This window comes from Abrus precatorius, unplaced genomic scaffold, assembly GCF_003935025.1.
Source record: "Abrus precatorius isolate BTA unplaced genomic scaffold, Abrus_2018 Scaffold5, whole genome shotgun sequence".
Lineage (NCBI taxonomy): Eukaryota > Viridiplantae > Streptophyta > Magnoliopsida > Fabales > Fabaceae > Abrus > Abrus precatorius.
In genome coordinates, this window is record NW_020874395.1 from 1,440,009 (window position 1) to 1,459,856 (window position 19,848).

General features: G+C 29.1%; 1 protein-coding gene across 1 annotated transcript; it reads right to left on the reverse strand.

Annotated features, from left to right (window-relative positions):
- Window positions 1-1,855: 1,855 nt before the first annotated feature.
- On the reverse strand, window positions 1,856-17,885 carry LOC113867613 (ABC transporter B family member 15-like). The gene is made up of 8 exons (XM_027503012.1): window positions 17,314-17,885; window positions 8,255-8,510; window positions 8,097-8,151; window positions 7,537-7,715; window positions 6,784-7,241; window positions 6,117-6,657; window positions 3,746-4,651; window positions 1,856-3,439 (listed from the first exon to the last, which is right to left on the reverse strand). The coding sequence occupies exons 1-8, from the start codon at window positions 17,883-17,885 to the stop codon at window positions 2,054-2,056; spliced, it is 4,353 nt and encodes a 1,450-aa protein (XP_027358813.1). The 3' UTR covers window positions 1,856-2,053.
- Between the last annotated feature and the right edge of the window lie 1,963 nt (window positions 17,886-19,848).

Consider the following 19,848-nt stretch of genomic DNA (forward strand, 5'->3'; position numbering starts at 1 on the left):
TAAAAAGTAAATCAAACATATTAGGAGTTGTTTTATGTTTTTTTTTTTTTTTGGTTCAATCAGAATTGACACGAAAAAAACGATTTTATATATCACTTTTTTTAATAGAATTTAATTTTTAAAATATATTACATATATATTGAAAAATTAAATTTAAAAAATAAGAAAAATTGAGAGTTGTATAACTGTTAAAAAATATGGTCCACGAATAAAAACTCTACATAAGCGTCCTTGTTGGGATAAGGTTGGAGATGATATAGAAAGGTCGTTAGCTGGGCCAATACTGGGCCTGGGTTGATCCAATATTGGTGTAGTGTTGACACAAAGGGGTCATTAATTGGACAAGGGTTTGTATCACAATACAAAGAGGTATCACAGTTTCATCTTCATTATTGAGTAGTTATGGTTATTGAATTTTTCTTTCTATCCCAATAAATATTTTTATTTTTTATTAAATATTATTATCATTATCATCATCTTCCATTTCTATTTTTTTTCCCCTTCTTTTTCTTTCTTCTCACCTTTACACCTTTCCACTCATTGTCACACAACTCAAACATCACTCAACACACAACACACTAAATCAATGTCTCACACATCCACCATTCACTCTCTATGACCTCCACCCTCACACTCCCAAACATTACACTTTTTCATTACGCAACATAATATTTTCTCAGCACTCATTCGCAATACAACACTCACATATACCTCACTTTCACCCTATCACTCACTGTTATTTTTGCCTCTCAACAACATACACTATCAAACCTCATTGCTTCGCTAAATCAAGTTTCCACCAACATATATCGTCTACAATCCACTAACCCAGTCACTCGTATTACTCTGTACCCTAATCGCCATGTTTTGATCCAATGCAAGAGACTCACTGAAGATCATTGGGTCAAGAGAAGAAGAAGAAGAAGAAGGTGACCAAACTAAATATATCACTTAGAAGAAAAAACTACTGTTTTTTTTAATAGAGTTGGCATAAATATTTGACAAAAGCTTCATTGCTAAGATCATCTTGGTATTTTGTGTTGACAATTTAGCTACTGTGGCACTTGATTGATTATATAATAACAAAGGCATGTAACTTCACAAGAAAAGAGATTTTGCTGTGATTTCATGAAAATTGAAAAAAAAAATGAAGTTTTAAATTTAATATATAGTTATTTCAAGAAAAACAGAACAAAGGAAAGAAAAAGAAAATAAAAATAGAACACAACTTTTTGGGGTGATTCGTATTTTTTATTTATGCTTTATTTGTACGTTACATTCATATATAATCCTCTTATATGAGCAAATATAAAATTACAAGAAAAATGGAATGAGTATCACTTTACTGCTATAATATCTATATATATCAAATGTTTATGTATGTATATTTAAAATATTTATATCTTTAATTTGGATGATGATAAAAATAATTATATAATGTTGTATAATTAATTGAATAATAATTGTAAAATTTTAATTATATTTCCTTTACAAAATTATTATGATATATTTTATAATTCTTTTTCTTTGTCTCAACAAGTATCTTTCAATCTTTCACATAAGATAATTTTCTTCACGACAAAACTATATGGTTTGGCTAATTTTTTTTATACACAAAATTTGTATTTGAGACCTTACTGGATAAAAATTAAGTATGTATCACCAAGAAAGATAATGTTTTATAGTTCAATTTAATTATTTTAAATAAACATTGTTAATTAATTTATTAAATCACTAATATTATTTTGATTAACTTGTATCAAATCATTGAATTTCATGATTATAGATTCATAACAAAATTATAGTTATCTTTAAGTATTAATGATGTTAGACATTTTAATACAAAATACATATAATAGAAGCAACAAACCTTGCAACTTCTATAATGATATAAAAGGAGAACATACAGCTTGGAACTTTAGTGTGTTGTGCACTAACTCTATCATCTTATTCGTTTCTTTATTCTTCCCACAAGACCAAGAGGAGATCGAATACTAAAATTGGAAAATGTTTTGGTTTGATTTGGCTTGATTAGTCAATGGAGTGTTCAATGTTAATAGCCACTAGTGTCTGTTGCTGCCCTACTCTGAAGACTTACCAAAGAGTAGTAAACTCCACTTTGTCCCTTACCCAACAAAGATGAATGGGTACCTTCCTCTACCACTCTCCCTTTATCCAATACAACTATTTGATTACAACTCTTTATGGTGCTCAACCTATGAGCCACCACCACACTTGTTCTTCCTACCATCACTCCTTCCAACGCATTTTGAACCACCTTTTCTGATTGACTATCAAGTGCACTAGTGGCCTCATCCAAAAGTAACACTTTGGGGTTCTTTAGTATGGCCCTAGCTATTGCAATCCTTTGCTTTTGGCCCCCAGATAATTGCACTCCTCTATCCCCACACCATGTGTCATAACCATCCTTCATGCTTGAAATAAAGTCATGAGCATTAGCTGCTTTTGCTGCTTCAATGATCTCAACTTCATTAGTCTTATTAAATGATCCATAGGCAATGTTTTCCCTTATGGTCCCATTAAAAAGAGTTGGCTCTTGGCTCACAAGTGCAACATAGTTCCTAAGAGACCTAAGGTGATATAACTTTATGTCTTTGCCATCCATGGTCACAATCCCCTTAAGTGGGTCATAAAACCTCTCTATCAAGCCTATTATGGTTGATTTACCAGACCCACTTTGCCCTACCAGTGCTGTTGATTTTCCTGCATCAAATTTGATTGAGAAGTCTTGAAAAATCATTACACTAGGTCTTGATGGGTATGCAAAACAAACATCATGGAGTTCTATTTGGCCTGTTAAATTCTTAGGCTTATATGCATTCCTTTCATCAGGCTCAATTTTTGCGTTTCTATAAAGGATTGAAAAAACTAAGTCAACTGCATCTGTTCCTTTTGCAAGGTCACTAGTCATGCTACTAGCATCTGCAATGACTCTACCTGTATTCGCCAAAATTAAAACGGTCTGAAACATTGCTTTTGAAGTAATGTAGCCATGGGAAACAAGCTTTCCACCATACCAATATTCTATAGCTCGAGTGAAAGTTGTAAGGCTTCGAGCTAATCCAAGGACAATGCCTGCAAACCATGATTGTCGAATGCTCTCACGACTTGGACCTTCTTGTGCATTTTTAAGCATTTTAATAAATCGATCTTGTGAGGAAAAAGCAGTGATGGTTCGAAGGTTGGAAACAGCTTCAACAGCTAACTTGCTACTTTCATCTTGAGCTTTGATGGCTTTGTTAGACATACCCTTTAGTAGTACAAGTCTTGTGTAAAAGCAACCGATGGCTATAGGTTGAACAGTTATCAATATAATAGCTAGTCTCCATGCAATGATTAGGCCCATTGTGCATGCTATAATCACAGCAGAGATTGTTTGTACCAACAAACCCATTCTATCTCCCACTAAAGATCTTATCTGTATATACATAGCACAAGTAAAGACGAAGTTCTAAATATAAAGTACAAAATATTGAATCAAATAATAATTAATTGACAAGGTAGATTATAAAGTACTCAATATAAAACTAAGATATAAGACCTAACGAAAATGACAATCACAAGTTTTCTTGAGATATAACTTCAAAATTTTGAAATTTTTACACACTTCACAATTTGCAATCTATATCTCACCATAATTATTGTTTTTTCATTACTAGTAAAACATAGACAAAGTATTACGAAAAATTGTGAGAAATGTTGAGGGAAAAAAATAAAAACTTACTGTGTTGGGTTCTGTAGCTAGTCTAGAGCAAACAACACCAGTAGAATTTTCTTCTCGATCAAACCACCCAACCTCGAAAGTGAGTATCTTGGAAAGCATTCTTTCTTTCACCCTTTTGGTCAAGTACTCTCCCATGTAAGCAAAACTATAATGTTCAATGATATTAACAACCAACGAAAACATTGCCAATCCCACAAAAAATAAGGAATAAATGGCAACTTTCCTTTTCATCTCATCATGATTTGTGAGAAAATAAATTGATATCATCGACCCCAACGCAAATGCGTACAATGGCTCAATTGCACCGTATAACATTGCACTTAAACTCCCCAAAAATGCTTGTTTCCATTCAGGGAGATTCAAGGCAAACAATCTCCAAAATGAAGGGGATGGAAACTTTTGATCATCTCTATCTTTTTCAGCATTCTCTTCATTAGCAAGTGAAGATTGAGATGCCAAGTTTGTAGGAATAGAATGACTTACAAATGAGAGCAATTGACCATCTAAATTATCTTCATTTGATGTAGATGAAGTAGAAGTGAGAGAGTGTGTGTCATCTAAATCACATTTTGATTTCTCAATTTGTTGAAAATGAACCAATGATGTGTAAAATCCATTGTTTTTTTGCATGAGTTCATCATGGGAGCCCATTTCCATGATCTTGCCATTCAGCATAACAGTAATAACACATGCATCTCTTATGGTGGATAAGCGGTGAGCTATGATGATGGTTGTTCGACCTATAGCAACTTTGTCAATAGCTTCTTGCACTTTGCGTTCGGATTCAGAGTCTAGTGCACTTGTTGCTTCATCTAAAAGGAGAATTTGTGGATTTTTTATTATTGCTCGGGCAATAGCAATCCTTTGTTTCTGTCCTCCTGACATTTGAACTCCTTTCTCTCCAACCTATGTACATGCAATATTTTTGCAAATAATTTTACACCAAGTCATAATAATTGTTAGATTCTCTAACTAGTTCATTAATAAAGTAGGATATCAAAATAACTTCAAAGCAATAACTATTTTAGGGAAGGAATTTGTTACTAAAGTTTTGGTTTGAAATTCTAATACATAATACTAATTCTTCTAAGGTATGAAATTTTTTGTTTTTTGTTTTATTTTAATTCCTATTTTATATTTTATTTTATTTTTGAATGAAAAGCTATTTAGAAAATAATCTTTATCATTCATCATCTTTATAATGGTATTGAATTTAGTTTTTATATTTAATAACACTATCTTCATCTCTATAAGAAATAAATTTATACTTTAATTTTTGTTATTACTCTAATTTTTTTTAAAAAAATAATTTCAAATGCAACAATTTTTACATAGACAAAAAAATTATTTAAATTTTTATTTAAAAATATTGTGTGCTGATAAGAGTCAACCTCGTTATAAATATGTGATAACATTGAGTTAGTATTTTGTTAGTTAATTTAGTACTTAATAGATAAAAATTAATACGAAAAATTAAGCTTTTTACTTACTTTATTAGAGTCAAAATCTTAATAAATTCTTTTTTAAAAATAAATTAATTTTAATTATGATAAATTTTACAGGAACTAAAGCTTATTTATCTATATTAAATTAAATTTTTAATTTTTTGAAAAGAAATGTATATACATTCAAAGCTATATTGGTTCATAAACGTAGGCAAGCTTTCCTGTTGCGGGCTGCAAATGGTTGGATTAGTGCTGCATTTAATTAATAGAATTTTTTTTTTCTATAACTATCACATATTTTAAAATAATGCTCGCTATGATACTTCTAAATTTGAGAGAGTATTATATATTTTTTTAAATTAAGAGTTGTAAATTTTTTTATATCTTAAAAATTAAAGAGTATTTATAATTTTTTAAAATAAATTACTAACTTCACTTGTAAAAAAATATAGAATATCCTATCCTATCATTATATTTTATAGAGTAGAGTAGGATTTATCTTTTAAAATTATTGCACATTTAAAATTTTATATGCAACTACATAAAAGATGACCCTGTATGCAAGTCTCTCACCAAGTATATATATAATTTGGAGAGGGAAGAAACCCATACTTATATCCTCACAAAGTAGTTTTTTTTAGAATCCCATGACTCATACGTCATTAGACAACAGTTTGACCATTATGTACAAACATACAGTCCCCAAAGGATTCCTTTTTAGTAATTTTTACTTTTAAATCAAGATTAAGTATTTTAGTTATTTTAGTTCTTAATTTGTTTTATTTTTAATTTTTAATCCTGTTTTAGATGGGTAACATTTACCAAACTCATCGACTAAGGTGAGATTACTAAATTTAAAAAAGTATTTTTAATTTCTAAATTTAAAAAAGTATTTTCTTAAAATGACAAGGAGCTGCTACACACACCTGGGTATCATATCCTTGTGGCAACTGTGAAATGAAATCATGAGCATTGGCAGCTTTAGCAGCCTCCACAATCTCTTCATGAGTAGCATCTTCTCTTCCAAAAAGTATGTTCTCTTTAATGCTAGTTGCAAACAAAGCAGGTTCTTGACTCACCAAACCCATTTGAGATCTCAACCATTTGAGTTGCAACCTATGAATAGCCACACCATCAAGACGTATCTCTCCCTCAATAGGGTCATAAAATCTTTGCAGAAGTGCTATCACAGTGGATTTTCCTGAACCACTCTCTCCAACCAAGGCCATTTTTTTCCCAACTGGAATCTTGAGACAAAAATCATTTAGAATAACACTATTTGGCCTTGATGGGTACACAAATTTAACATGATGAAATTCCACTTCGCCTAAAACCTTCTCTAAAATCTCTCCAACCATATTTTCAGAATCAATCTTAGGAACTCTTCTTATCATTTCCATTATGCGTTCCCCAGCAGCACATGCTTCTGAGAAGTACTTCAAATCAGATAAACAACTACCTAATGCCCTGTAATCCACAAATTAAATAAAAAAGGAAAAAATAGTGAGTAATAAACACCATTTAATCTCACAAATAATGAAAAAAAAAAGAGATAAATTGAATGGAATAAGATAAAGGGTTGGTATAAATTACGTTCCACCAACACACATGACTGCTCCAACTGCAAACACAGTTCCTCCTTTAGCACCGTGGTACATGACCAATCTACTTCCATAATATGCCATGAAAGACCATATAGCAAAGACAACACCTTTGCTTCCAATGGCCATGCCTCTAGCTAACCCTTGTTTCAACCCCAACTTAACTGATCCTTGCAGAGCATTAGAGAAAGCATCCATGGTCTTGCCTTCCCCCACAAAGGAATAAACGGTTCTGATGGAAGATATTGCTTGTTCTGCTATTGTACCAGCCTTACTGTACTCTTTTCTTATCTTTCTAGCCAACCTCATCAAAATCTTACCATAAATTAAACCCGGAATCACAAGAAGAATCACAAAGGGCAACCCCACAATGGCCAATCTCCATAACAATGCAAAAGCCACTATGTAGCTCCCAAGAAACCTAAAGAAATTCATCAGTAAATTTGGAACCTTGAAGTTCCAAAAAGATGTCAGTATCACAGATGTAATTAAAACTCCAATTTTTTTTGTATCATCAACAATATTGCACAGAATAAGAAATTATATACCATATATTTTTATTAAAAATTATATAAATCTATGCAATTCAATAAATATAAATCTATGCAATTCAATAAATATTAAATATTGTAATTTTTAATAAAAAATATTATATATAACTTGTTATTCTGTACAAAGTTAGAAAAATTAATAAAAATTCAGATGAGAAAAACTAAAATAAACAAAAATTATGAATATTTGACACCTTTTCACTGAGTACATCTTGAATTATGAGGCTATCATTAGAGATACAGGTGATAACTTCTGATGTGCTTGAGACATGCAAATCAAAGTATGCTACGTCTTGTCTGAGTACTGCTTTTAAATACCTTACTCTCATTCTTGCAGCTTGTCTTTCACCTGTTCTTGTCCAACAATAGCCCTCTAACATTTCCAAAAGTGAAGGCAAGGGAGTACAATGTCAATACTCTTGTTTCATATAAAATGAAAGAGAAACACATGTTCAATTTAACTTATTTTATTTTTAAATTCAATCAGCTTTGGAGGAAAAAAGTATAATTTCTCTCGATTTAATCTTTTCTAAATTTGTAGGAAGGCAAAATTAAATGTACAAAATTTAACTGCAATATTATAATTCCTGCTGGTATTCTCAATAATTTTCATAATAATTATATTTAGTATTAATAATTAATCCACAGCATTAAAAATGAGCACGTGTGAAACTACAATTGTGATCAAAGTAGCACCTATCTTATTGTATCTTAGTTTTCTTGAAATTAAAATCTTAAACAAATGGAAACTCACCAAGGAAGGAAGCAAAAAAAGACACAGTAGCCAAATATGACAACGTCAGTGAATACTGCATCACATTAATAAAGGCAAATCCAACAAATCATCAGCATATGTTTTAAAATAGAGATGAAGAGACAGAAAAAACAGAGAGAGAGAGAGAGAGATTTAACCTTATTGACGTTTTGAATGAAAGTGCTGGGTGCCATTGTTAAAACGCTACCAATGTTGTTCATAATTCGACTAGTGATATATAAGCAAAAAGGGGTGGTGAAACCATCACCAATAGCACCCAAGAAACCAAAAACCATAAAAACCCAGTCTAAGCTATCAGCATGCATGAAAATGGATTGAATGGACCCATTTTTTGCCTTTGGAACCATTTCAACACTAACACAGTTGTGCTTCCACACGCATTCCACTCCACACCTTCCACCCCAGAACAAATCAGCACTTATATTGAATGGAGAAGCAATATGGGAATCTTAATTAGGATCATATCAAATTTTAAATGTTATATCAAGACACGAGGAAAAGGAGAACTAAAGTTAACCTTTATTTAGTTTCTTTTTTATTAAGATACGTCAACTATTCTGATATTTGTAGATTAGATTATTTTCTTCAAAAGATATGTATAGCTGTTGAGATACTTATTCATCTGTTATTTAGCCTTTTGTTTCTAAATAAATCTTGAACCCAGAAAAAAACAAGATTTCTTAGAACTTTCTTATTTTTCACAATGAATTTAACTTATCATTCTCTTCCCAAGATTGAATACTAACAATTTTTTGAAAGAGAAGAGTTTTTAAACTCATACCAATATAAAAAATCATATCCTATTTTTTAAATATGTGTCTAAATAAATATAATAAAAACTTGTATATTTTAAAATTTTATCAATGTGTATGTGACATATTAATAATTTAAATATTATAATTTTTAATACAAAATTAATTTTTTACTGTATACCCTTAAATGCAGCCGTCTCGAAATTAAAGATGCATGGGCTTTCCAGTATTTGCACTTGCAGAACCGCTACTTATTTATTGCACCATCATATTTCGACTTGCACACTTTTCAATTTGCCCTCGGAATGAGGTTATATATATATATATATATATATATATATATATGAAATTTTTAAAAAATTGCGCAAATATAAAAATTCAAAAATTATTAGATATAAAATAATAAAAAATTTTGAAATATTAAAAATTAATGTTATATAACTATAGTCCACCTAATATTTTAAAATTTTAAAAATATTTATATATTTTAAATAAATTATTAATTTCTGCTATTTATTATATATATTTAATATAAAATTAATGATAATAATTATTCTACATAAAATGTTCTCTTAATTTTAAAAATTAGAAAATGATTAAAAATATTAAATAAAAATTAATTTTTATTATATTTTAATATTTACTTTTTATAAAAAATAAAAAATGAAAATTATATATATTTTTAATTTAATTAAAATAATTTCTTATTAATATATTCATATATGTAATGATAATTATATTCAAACTTGATAAACAACCGTAGAAAACAGAATAGTTTGAAAATTTTCTATGTTTATAATTTTTTCAATTATTAATTCTTTATGTTTTTAAAATAACAATTATAGATATTACTATTTTAATGTTTATTTTATAAAGTGATAAAAAATATTAAAAAATTATTAGAAGAATAAGCTCAAAAAAATATCTATGACAGATAACTATTTATCACTGTACTGCAGAACCTCTATTTATTTATTTAGACCATTAATATATTTTATAAAAGAAATTTTATTTGAATTAAAAATGTTTATATTATGATATACTACTTTCTTTAGTAAATTCTTTATATATAAAATTCCAACTTAAAAGTTTGCATCAAAAACTAAATATAAACCATTTAAACTATGCACGAATGATTCGAATCCTTTGATTCCTTTCATCATATCTATATTATGCTATAATTTTAATATAAAAAAAATTAATATAATATGTAATATGAGTTTTAGTTGTGGTATTTTTAAAGCCTTTTTACCCAATTTTTAATCCATTATTCTAACACTAAACTCCTTTATTCTGTTTCTTCCTATCATAACAGGTGATGAGGTGCTTTCTTCAACCTCAAGATGCATCAAACCTATATATGCTTCCCACTATCTCCCATTTCCTAACACTTTGCCTACCCCAATCTGCATCTTTATGCTTTGTTTGGAAGAGGGTTGAAAAACGATTATTTTAATAAGGAATATTGAAATCGAAAAAATGTAAATAAAAATGAAATAGAGTAGGAATAATGTATTGCTTGAATGAATGGAAATTAAAAATAAAAGAAGTGAATAAAAAGTATGAAAATAACTAAATAAATTATAATAATTTAAAAAAATTAACTTACAAAAAATCATGAACGCTGTATTTCCTGCTTCAAGAACAAAGGAATTATTCAAAGTGATTTCCATTGAAAATTTTGTATTTCAGCTCTCTATTGCAACCAAAACACAAACTTTTTATTATCTTTTCATTTCAGAGTTTCCATTTCACTATACTCAGTTTAATGTCTCCAATTATTCACACCTCGTTTCTTCCACTTTACTACTACACTTCAATTTTCTCAATCAGCATCAGAACCTTCAACACCAAATTAAAGTGATTATGTTTAAGCATCCAACTGAACTTCCACTTCCCTCTGGTTTATTGCCTTTGTAATCCACCATGCCCTTACTTATACGTCACTAATGACGATGGAATACCACTAATTTGGAAACTTTCTGTGAACTGTGTGCGTTAGGTATAATCCAAATAAGAAAAGATATTTTTCTTGACTGATAACTAATTTTATTAGGGTTTAAATTTTTATATAAAAAAATACGCAGTTATTATATTGAAGTTATTATAATAAATAATTTTTTAATAAAATTTTACTATTATTAACTGTTTATCCTTAATCTTAAAAGTTAAAATTAACAAAATTTATTTTATTATTATCTTCATAATTACGTAGAGTGCATATCGATTATCAAGCAAATTATTTGTATCATAAATATATTTATATTCAGAATATTCGAAAGTTAAAACATATTTATCAGATTTGCTCTCATCCTTGCCATATCTCATCCCATGATCCATTTTAAAATTAGTTTAAAACATAATTAAAAGAAAATTAAATAAATGACGTTTTATGAAGTTAAAATGATCTATTATCAATTTTTTAAAAATTATAGAATCTTTTCTAAAAAAAATATAATAAACTTCCCTTAACAATTTTGAATTTTTAAAAAATAAATTAATATATTCAAATTATTAAAAATGACAAAACAACATTGAACAATTATTTATTAGAAATATTTATAAATTATTTTTTTATGTATGTATATATTGTGTAACCAAGAGTTGTTTGGTTTTTTTTTTATTACACCGCAATCTTGGGATAAAGACGTAAAGTGTGTGTTTCATCTCTTTGTAGCATACATTTGAGAGAATTTACGAAAATTTTATTTAATAAATTTATGAAAATAGTTTATAATTTTTATAAATTAAATTTTTTATACAAGTTACTAAAATAAATTGTTTAACTTATTACAAAAATTTATTAGCATAAACTTCTATATAATATATAAGATTTATGATACATAAAAGAAGTTGCTTTACGTGTTCATTTTGGTGCCTTTAATCTTGAATTTTTAATATACCTATGGCTTAATATTTCTCCCTATGTTAGATTAAAAATAATAATAAACAGTGGTAGATAGAAAGTTTTCCCACGCTAATGAAAATTGACTTTCTTTCAAGCAAACACAAGAATAATTGACTTCATACATTTGATAGATTAAATAAAAAAACTTACCAAAATCTAAACTCCTTTTTTTTTTTTTATTTAGATGGTGAGATAATCTTTATGACACAAATTTTGTAAAAAATTATCCTCAATTGTAGTCAATATTTATCTTTGATCAACATGATGACTTTAATTTTATATAGCTTTCAATATATATTGAGCCTTTAGGGACTATTTGTTAAGCTTCTATTTATCATCACCAAAATTGCTGTAATATCTTGGCAGAGCTACAATATTCACAAAAATTAAATTTAGGTATAAATTTGGCACATGCTTCACGTAATTCAATGTTATAATATGCAATTAATATTGGTTTGAATACATACATCACTGCTTTGTCAAAGTTTTTGCTTTGCACAAAATAAAGATTTTCCTATTAAAAGTGAAATGAGAAAAGATTACTAAAAAATTAATGACGTATTACACAAGAATCTTTAACAAGACTATTCTATCCTTCAATAAAAGTAGCTCCACTTCCCACTAATTATAGGAGTGATGGTATTTTCATCATCATTCAATTTTTAATTTCTTGGGTCTTTCTTTAATAGAGTTTAGACACTCGTCTTTATGACTATATGATGGAATACACTAAGATGTGCCCCCATTTCTTGATTAAATTGATAACTTTCTAATGAAACATCTTCCAATTTTCATGTATTATATTATGTGACTTTGTACTCTCATTTTTTTTTTTGCAGGATCACACACATATAATTGTAAAAAAGTATATATATTCTTATATCAATGTGAATTTAAAAACTATTACTCGATTAGAGTTTTTTATTTGATTTATATTTATTGATGAATAAAATAATTTATAATATATTAAATATACACTAAATAAAAAATTCAGATATAATATAAGAATTTTTAGATTTATATTATTGTAAGAAAATTTTGCTCTGAATATATACACTAGCAAATAGAGTAACATAAGATTTAATTCTAATATAATAAAGTTAGATATATGATAGCTAACTTAATGTATTTTTCATACATTTTTCATAATCAATTTTTCTCTCACGAGCTTTTATTTTCCCTTTTGACTCCAACACCTTTTAATTTACGTCCAAAGCCTTAAGATAAAAAGTTACTATAAATGCGTAAAAAAAGTGTTGTATCAAGTTTTCAATTGATTGCAACCAATCTTAAATATATATGACCTATAGCCTAACACCTCTTCCTATGTTAGTAAAACCAAATGAATGGTGGTAGAAATATGGGTTACCTTACACTATTCACATTGACTTATTATTATTATTATTATTATTTTGTTATTTGTATATTCAATTCAATGAATGCTTTTCCACATATCAAAGGGGTGTTTTTAACTCTACTTTTTTATAAATATTTATTGTTACTCTTCATTTATAATATTTTATTTAAAATTATTATTATTATTAATCAATAAAAATAATTTATATACATTTTATTTAAAGATGAGTGACAATAAAGTCACCCTATTGACTTATAAGCGTAGATACAGAGTGATTATATTTTTAATAAACATATTTTAATTTATATATTTTTAAAATAATAAATTAATATTTTAATACATTTTTGTTAGTAAGTATTTACCTTTTCCCTTCCTTTCTAACACCTAATTTCGAAACATACTCATCGTTAGGCCTCATAAAGAAACAGTCTCTTTCTCAAATCTCAATTTCTTTGTGTACCTTTCCGTTCCTTTCATGCGTGTCTTTTTTTTTTATTAATAATACACTCTTAATTATTATTTAGAGTTTATTTATAGTTATAAAAAACACGTGAATTTAATTTTTTATTCTTATATTAATGTTTCTTTTTATATTTACTAGGGCTTTGTGCTTCTGCCCGCTCAAATTTATGATGGTTCTTATCTTATCGTTAAATATTTTAATATTTTGCAAATGTTATTTTAATTAATTTATCAAATGTGAGTTATATATTATAAAATTTTAGTTAATTTGATCAATCTGAAACTTCAACATCTTGCGTGTGGGGCAGCACGTGGAAGTGCTTGTGCTTTTGGTGGCATCGTCTTCAAATAATTTCACGTTGCATTGGGAAAATTTTATAAAATAATTATTAAAATATGAATATATTTATCATTAAAAGATATTTAATATTTTATTTAATTAACATAAAATTATTCATTAACTATATTGGTTGTCGACTAGGTCCCTTTCTCCACCACCTTTTTCTTATCCAGCACAATAATAAGATTATAATTTTGCATACCTTTCAGCCACCCCCACCCCCCACTGATTATTATCTAGAGCATTAGTGGCCTCATCCAATTACATCATCTCATTGTTTTACGAAATAAATGCTCTTTGAATGGATATTTTTATGTATTGTATGAGTATTATTAATATAAAGTAAATATTTTTAAATACATTTAATTATATTAAATATAATTACATTAAAGAGATGCAAAATCACCTTTACTTATTAACGTAATTTATCAACATATAAATCAAACTTATAATTTTTAGTTTATCTAAAATTGAAATTTAAACCTAAATTAAGTTTGAAATTAAAACAAAGAAAGAGTATTAAAAAGAATAAAACATAGTTAAAAATTAAATACTTAGTATAAAGGAAGTAATATGACATAATAAAAATAAGAATAATACCTAAAAAAATCTCTCATTCAATAATAAAAAATGAATATACTTAATAAAAACATTTAAATCAATAACTATATTAATTAATCTTACATTTTATAAAAAGTTTTATATAAATGTTGAAATTTGACACATTGTATAAATGAGTTATATTATTTTATTTAACTCATACTGTTCATATTTATATAGTATTTTTTATTTAAAATGTCGTATTTATGTATTACCTTTTATTCAATATTTATACTCATGGTTGCAATATAGGATGTACTCTCTCATCCCCTCACCACGCTCTTTCATGCATGCAAGAAAATTAAGAGAGGCTGACATTGTTGGCTTTGTGATCTTAGCTTTGCAAATGCACAATGCTTTTTCTTTATGCTTCCACTAAGTAAATCGACTTTTGACTCAGAAATGCAATGTGCTTCCTCAGTGACCGAAGATGATATGACTATGTATATCTACCATCTATGATTAATATTGTCACAAACAAACACTATCTATTATTGTTGATTTGTGAGATCCACTTTATCCCCACTAATGCTATCACTAAATCAATTTTGATTGAGAATCTCCGAATCATCACATTCTGCCTAGCTGCCACTGCCAGGTTTGTGGAGTCTTATCGAGCTAGCGTGTTAACTTTCAATCTTTTAAACCTATATTCAAGAGTATATAATAAAAACTAACAAATAACGAATCATAGTGTTTGGTATCATTAATATATTAAGTTGGTAATTAACTTTGAAACCTGCCATTTGACAAGTTTAATGGTCATGCTATTGCTAGCAGCATCTACAATCTACAATGACCTTGATAGTGCCCACCAATGTAACATCCTCGTTTTTATATTTATTATTACAACATTGAATGTTAGTTATATTTGTGAAGTTATTTAAATTTTAGAGAGTTTAAATTATGTAGGTTGTAGGATATCTCGTTGTGGCGAGAAGAGCATCCAGAAATCTGACATTCTGATGCTCTCTCGCTGTAGTTATAATTCTCTCGTTGTAGCGAGAAACTCTCACTGTAGCTAGAATGACAGACAACAAAGTGCAATTTTGTCTGATTTTTTCGCTACAGCTACAACGAGAGAAGGGCTCGCTGTAGCGAGAATTTATCGTTGAAGCGAGAAATGGCTCGTTATAGCGCGAATGTTGCGAGTCTAGGGGTATTTAAGGGTTTGCAAGTTAAAAAACTTAGATTACAATCCAAGTTTCGAGCTCTCCCTTGTTCTCTCGACCCTTAACCCTCTCTTCTCAGAAAATCTCTCCAAAACCTCAACTTTCTTTCAAAGCCAAGCTTGGGAACTTCATCAATCAACTCCAAGTAAGTTCTTGGAGCTTTGTTTTCTCTTTTTGGGTGTTTTCTAAGTTTCTCCTTTCTCAAAATGTTCTCTTTTGTGATATCTAGGAAGATTTTGGTCCTTTCACCTAAAACCCTTCACAAAATCTCTTTCAAAACTTCGTCTCAAGGTAAGGAGGGCTCTATTTTGTTATTTTAAACATAATAATTATTTTGTAACAATGAGAGTACTTTATATATGTGTTTTAGTATGATTCTTATTTAATTATTATAAAAAATATGTTTGGTTGATTTTGGGTGTTAATTATATGTTTGAGTAGTCCGTTTGTTTAGAAATTAGTTCGGAAGTGTTTTACTAAGCATGATCTCTTATTGAATAATGAGTTTAGTACGAAAGAGAGTATGAGATAAGTGTAAGAAGCTGAATGATTCTAGTGTGAATAGTTACAGAGGTACACTGGGGGTATAGAATTCGGAGACGATAGGGAATCTGGAGGAAATGTAGGGTGGTGAGCGACATTCGCGCATGTGTACACATTCTTTCTGAGAGCGAATGCGCCACATGGCCTCACACTCGTTTTCTGACTAGACTCCCGACTATACCTTTGCTAAGGGGCCGTTATTGTATATGTTGTATCCGTATACATGGGCTAACCGACGACTATTTACCTAGTTGTGTAAGACCTCAAAAACTGCTGGAGGCATCATATAATTGTGCTCACAGTGTACTGAATATGCGTATCCGAAAGAGAGCAACATAATAATTATGAATATGTGTATGTCTAATATATTGCTTTGAGATTTATGTTATTATGATTCCTTGTATTCCATGACCATGATTGTGCTGTTATGTTAGTCTTTAAAGTAATATAATGTTTTAAATGATAAGATAGGTACCCATCCTTACTGATAATTTCAGGGAACCAGAATGACGAATCTGCAGGGAAGAGTTAGGCTGGTAGATAGTTCTGTAGACTTTAGATTAAATTACGTATTTAATGAATACCAACGTGTAAATCATTTTAAATTTGTTGTATTAGTAGAGAATGACCCTAGGGTTTATGTCATGATAGAGATGGATTTTGCTTGTAGTATTCCATTCGACTTTCCTAGGAGTAGGATACACCAAACCTTATGTGTATATATGTATAGGGGTACTGTTAGAACCCCAACAACCCTTATCTCTTTATTAAATTGTTTTTTAACATACTGTTCAAAGGATATGTAAGTATGGAAAAAAATCAGATTTTTGGTGTAAGGGGATAATCCACGTATACTTTGAGAAATCATCAACCAAACATGCATAATATCAAAATTTACCAATAGATAAAATTGGGGCAGATCCCCACAAGTCACAATGTATTTTTTCAAAGATAGTAGAACTAGAGTGTTTAGAAGAAGAAAAAGGTAATTTATTAAGCTTTCCCAATTGGCAACTATCACAAAGATGTTCAGATTTTATTTTTCCTACTACATCAATTAACCCTTTATTCTTTAGCAATTGTAAAGCTATAGTTTGAGGATGTCCTAGACATTGATGCCAAGTGTTTGCTGATCCAGATTTGAAACGATGAGAGTAATGCAATTCAGGTGAGGGAGAAAGTACATATAGATCACCCTTGCACCTCCCTGTGATCATGGGTTTCCCTGTTTCTCGTTTCTTAACACAAAAATCAACATTAGAAAATTCACAATTAACAGAAAATTGCGTAGTTAATTGACTTATAGAGAGTAGATTCTTTGTTAAGGAAGGAACTAGTAAGACATCATGAAGGGGTTGAGTAACATTCCTTTGCTTGATGAAGGAGTCTCCAATACCAAGTATTGATAGTGAAGAACCATCACCAATAAGGACAGAATCTGTACCTGAGTATTTTTTTATGTTATTAAGCATACTTGGTTTACCTGTCATATGGTTGGATGCTCCAGTGTCAGAGGTCCATTCTGTTTCAGCTATTGTGTTATCTAGGGTGAGTGCAGCTAGAGCTTGTGGTATATCATCAGATTGAGCCGGCTTCTTAGGCACCCACCAACATATTTTTGCTCTATGACCCATTCTGCCGCAATATTGACGCTTTTCATTTCAATATAGCTCGCGTTTTTTAGGTGTCATACGGCGCTCTCCCGGTGGTGGGGGACGAGGCTGCTGAGTGGTCAAGGTAGAATGAGTTTGATTACTTGGTGTTTGGGCCTGAAATCCTCACCCGGTTGATGTGAAAGATTGAGAAATCCCACGATGTCGTGAGGAAGACTGGTGAGATCTTTGTTGGTGTTGATCATAGAAAGCCATGTGAGGAGTAAGTGGGTTTTGCATATTGGTGTGGCTAGAGAACCAACTGCGTTGCTGATCAAGGCTCTAGAGTTGCAAGATCAGCTCTGAGAAGGAGGGCTTAGGAGGCTTTAGCATTGTTGTTGTGAATGTTTCATAGTCAGGGCCAAGGCTAGTGAGGAGATAGAAAACTTTTTCTTTATCTAGGATAGGTTTCCCAATAGCTGCTAAGTTATAACATAGGCCTTTAAAGATGTGAATGTGCTCTCCGATGGTGCGATCATTCTCCTTGCAGAGGTATGTAATTTGTTGACGAAGTGTGAATTCACGTTCTTGAGAATCTTCCGCATATGCATCCTTAAGTGCATCCCAAACTGCATGAGACATGTCTAGGCCAACAACAAGACCAAGAGCTTCTTCAGAGAGTGTTCCGATTATCCATCCTCAGAGGAGGCGATCTGCCTTGCGCCAGGTGACAAAAGCGTCAGTTAATTTTGGAATAAATATTTCTGAGTTTGTAGTGTTATTAGAATCTAGAGTGGTGTATTGAGTAGAGGCAGGATCTTCATTTGTGAGGTGACCAACCAGATCTTGGCTTTCTGCAAGTGCTAGAGCTTGTTCACGCCACAATGGGTAGTTTGTTGGTGTGAGTGTGATGAAGTTACCAACATTGAGGGATAAGGATGTCATGGTGTTCACAAAGGCTCTTGATACCAAGAAGAAAATTGGAAAAATAGATGAATTCTATATTTCACAAAAATAGAAACGTGAATACTGCAGAAAACATAATGGAAAAGGGAATATATAGTGCAGATGGTGATAAGGGCTGATTTCTAAATAAAGTAGCAAGTGATGCTACATAATTTGAAATAAAATAATTCTAATTATAGTTGATTTGCTGCATCAGATTTTCTTAATAGTGACTGATGTGTAGCAATCTGTTTCTTTAATAATAGCTTATCCTTTTTGCTCCTTATCTGTCAATTTGATCTCATAAATTGTGTCTTGCTTGATATTGTTAATAAAAAGGTTAAATTATTCATTTAATTTTTATAATTAATACTCATTTTTAATTAGTTTTGTACTTTAAAAAAGTTATGTTTATAAAAAATGTTTTGTTATATTTTATTCTCTTTATTATAATACTGTTAACCTAAGAAAACATTAAAATATAATAAAATACTTATGTAAAAATTACAATATAAATTTTTTTAAACATAAAAACTAATTCATAAATGTGTCAAATATATAGACTAAATATATACTTTAATTAATTATAATTTTAAAAGAATATAATACACTACACTTAAACTTGTGATATAACTCAATATTATCTTTATAAAATGTGATTCTTAACTAATAAATAATTTTATTTAATTTTATATTTTTACTTTTTATACTGCCTAAAAAAATGAATAAAATATTAATGTTAGCATTTTTATTATAATTTTTTAACATGTAACTATCTCAATTTATATATAATATATTTTTTATGATAATATATTAACTTTTATAAAATTTTTGAGATATGAAATTATATTATCATTCAAAACTTTAGATGATTAATTTTATCACACAAGTAAAATTATAATTTTTTTTATCATGATATAACTAAAATTTAAAATCTTATTAGTTGATTTTTATGGTATTTTTTTTATTAATTAGATGTTTTATCTATAAAAAAATATTTATATATATCTAGTCTTTTTTCAACCATGATAAAAAAATTTGTGTCTTACATAAATTATTC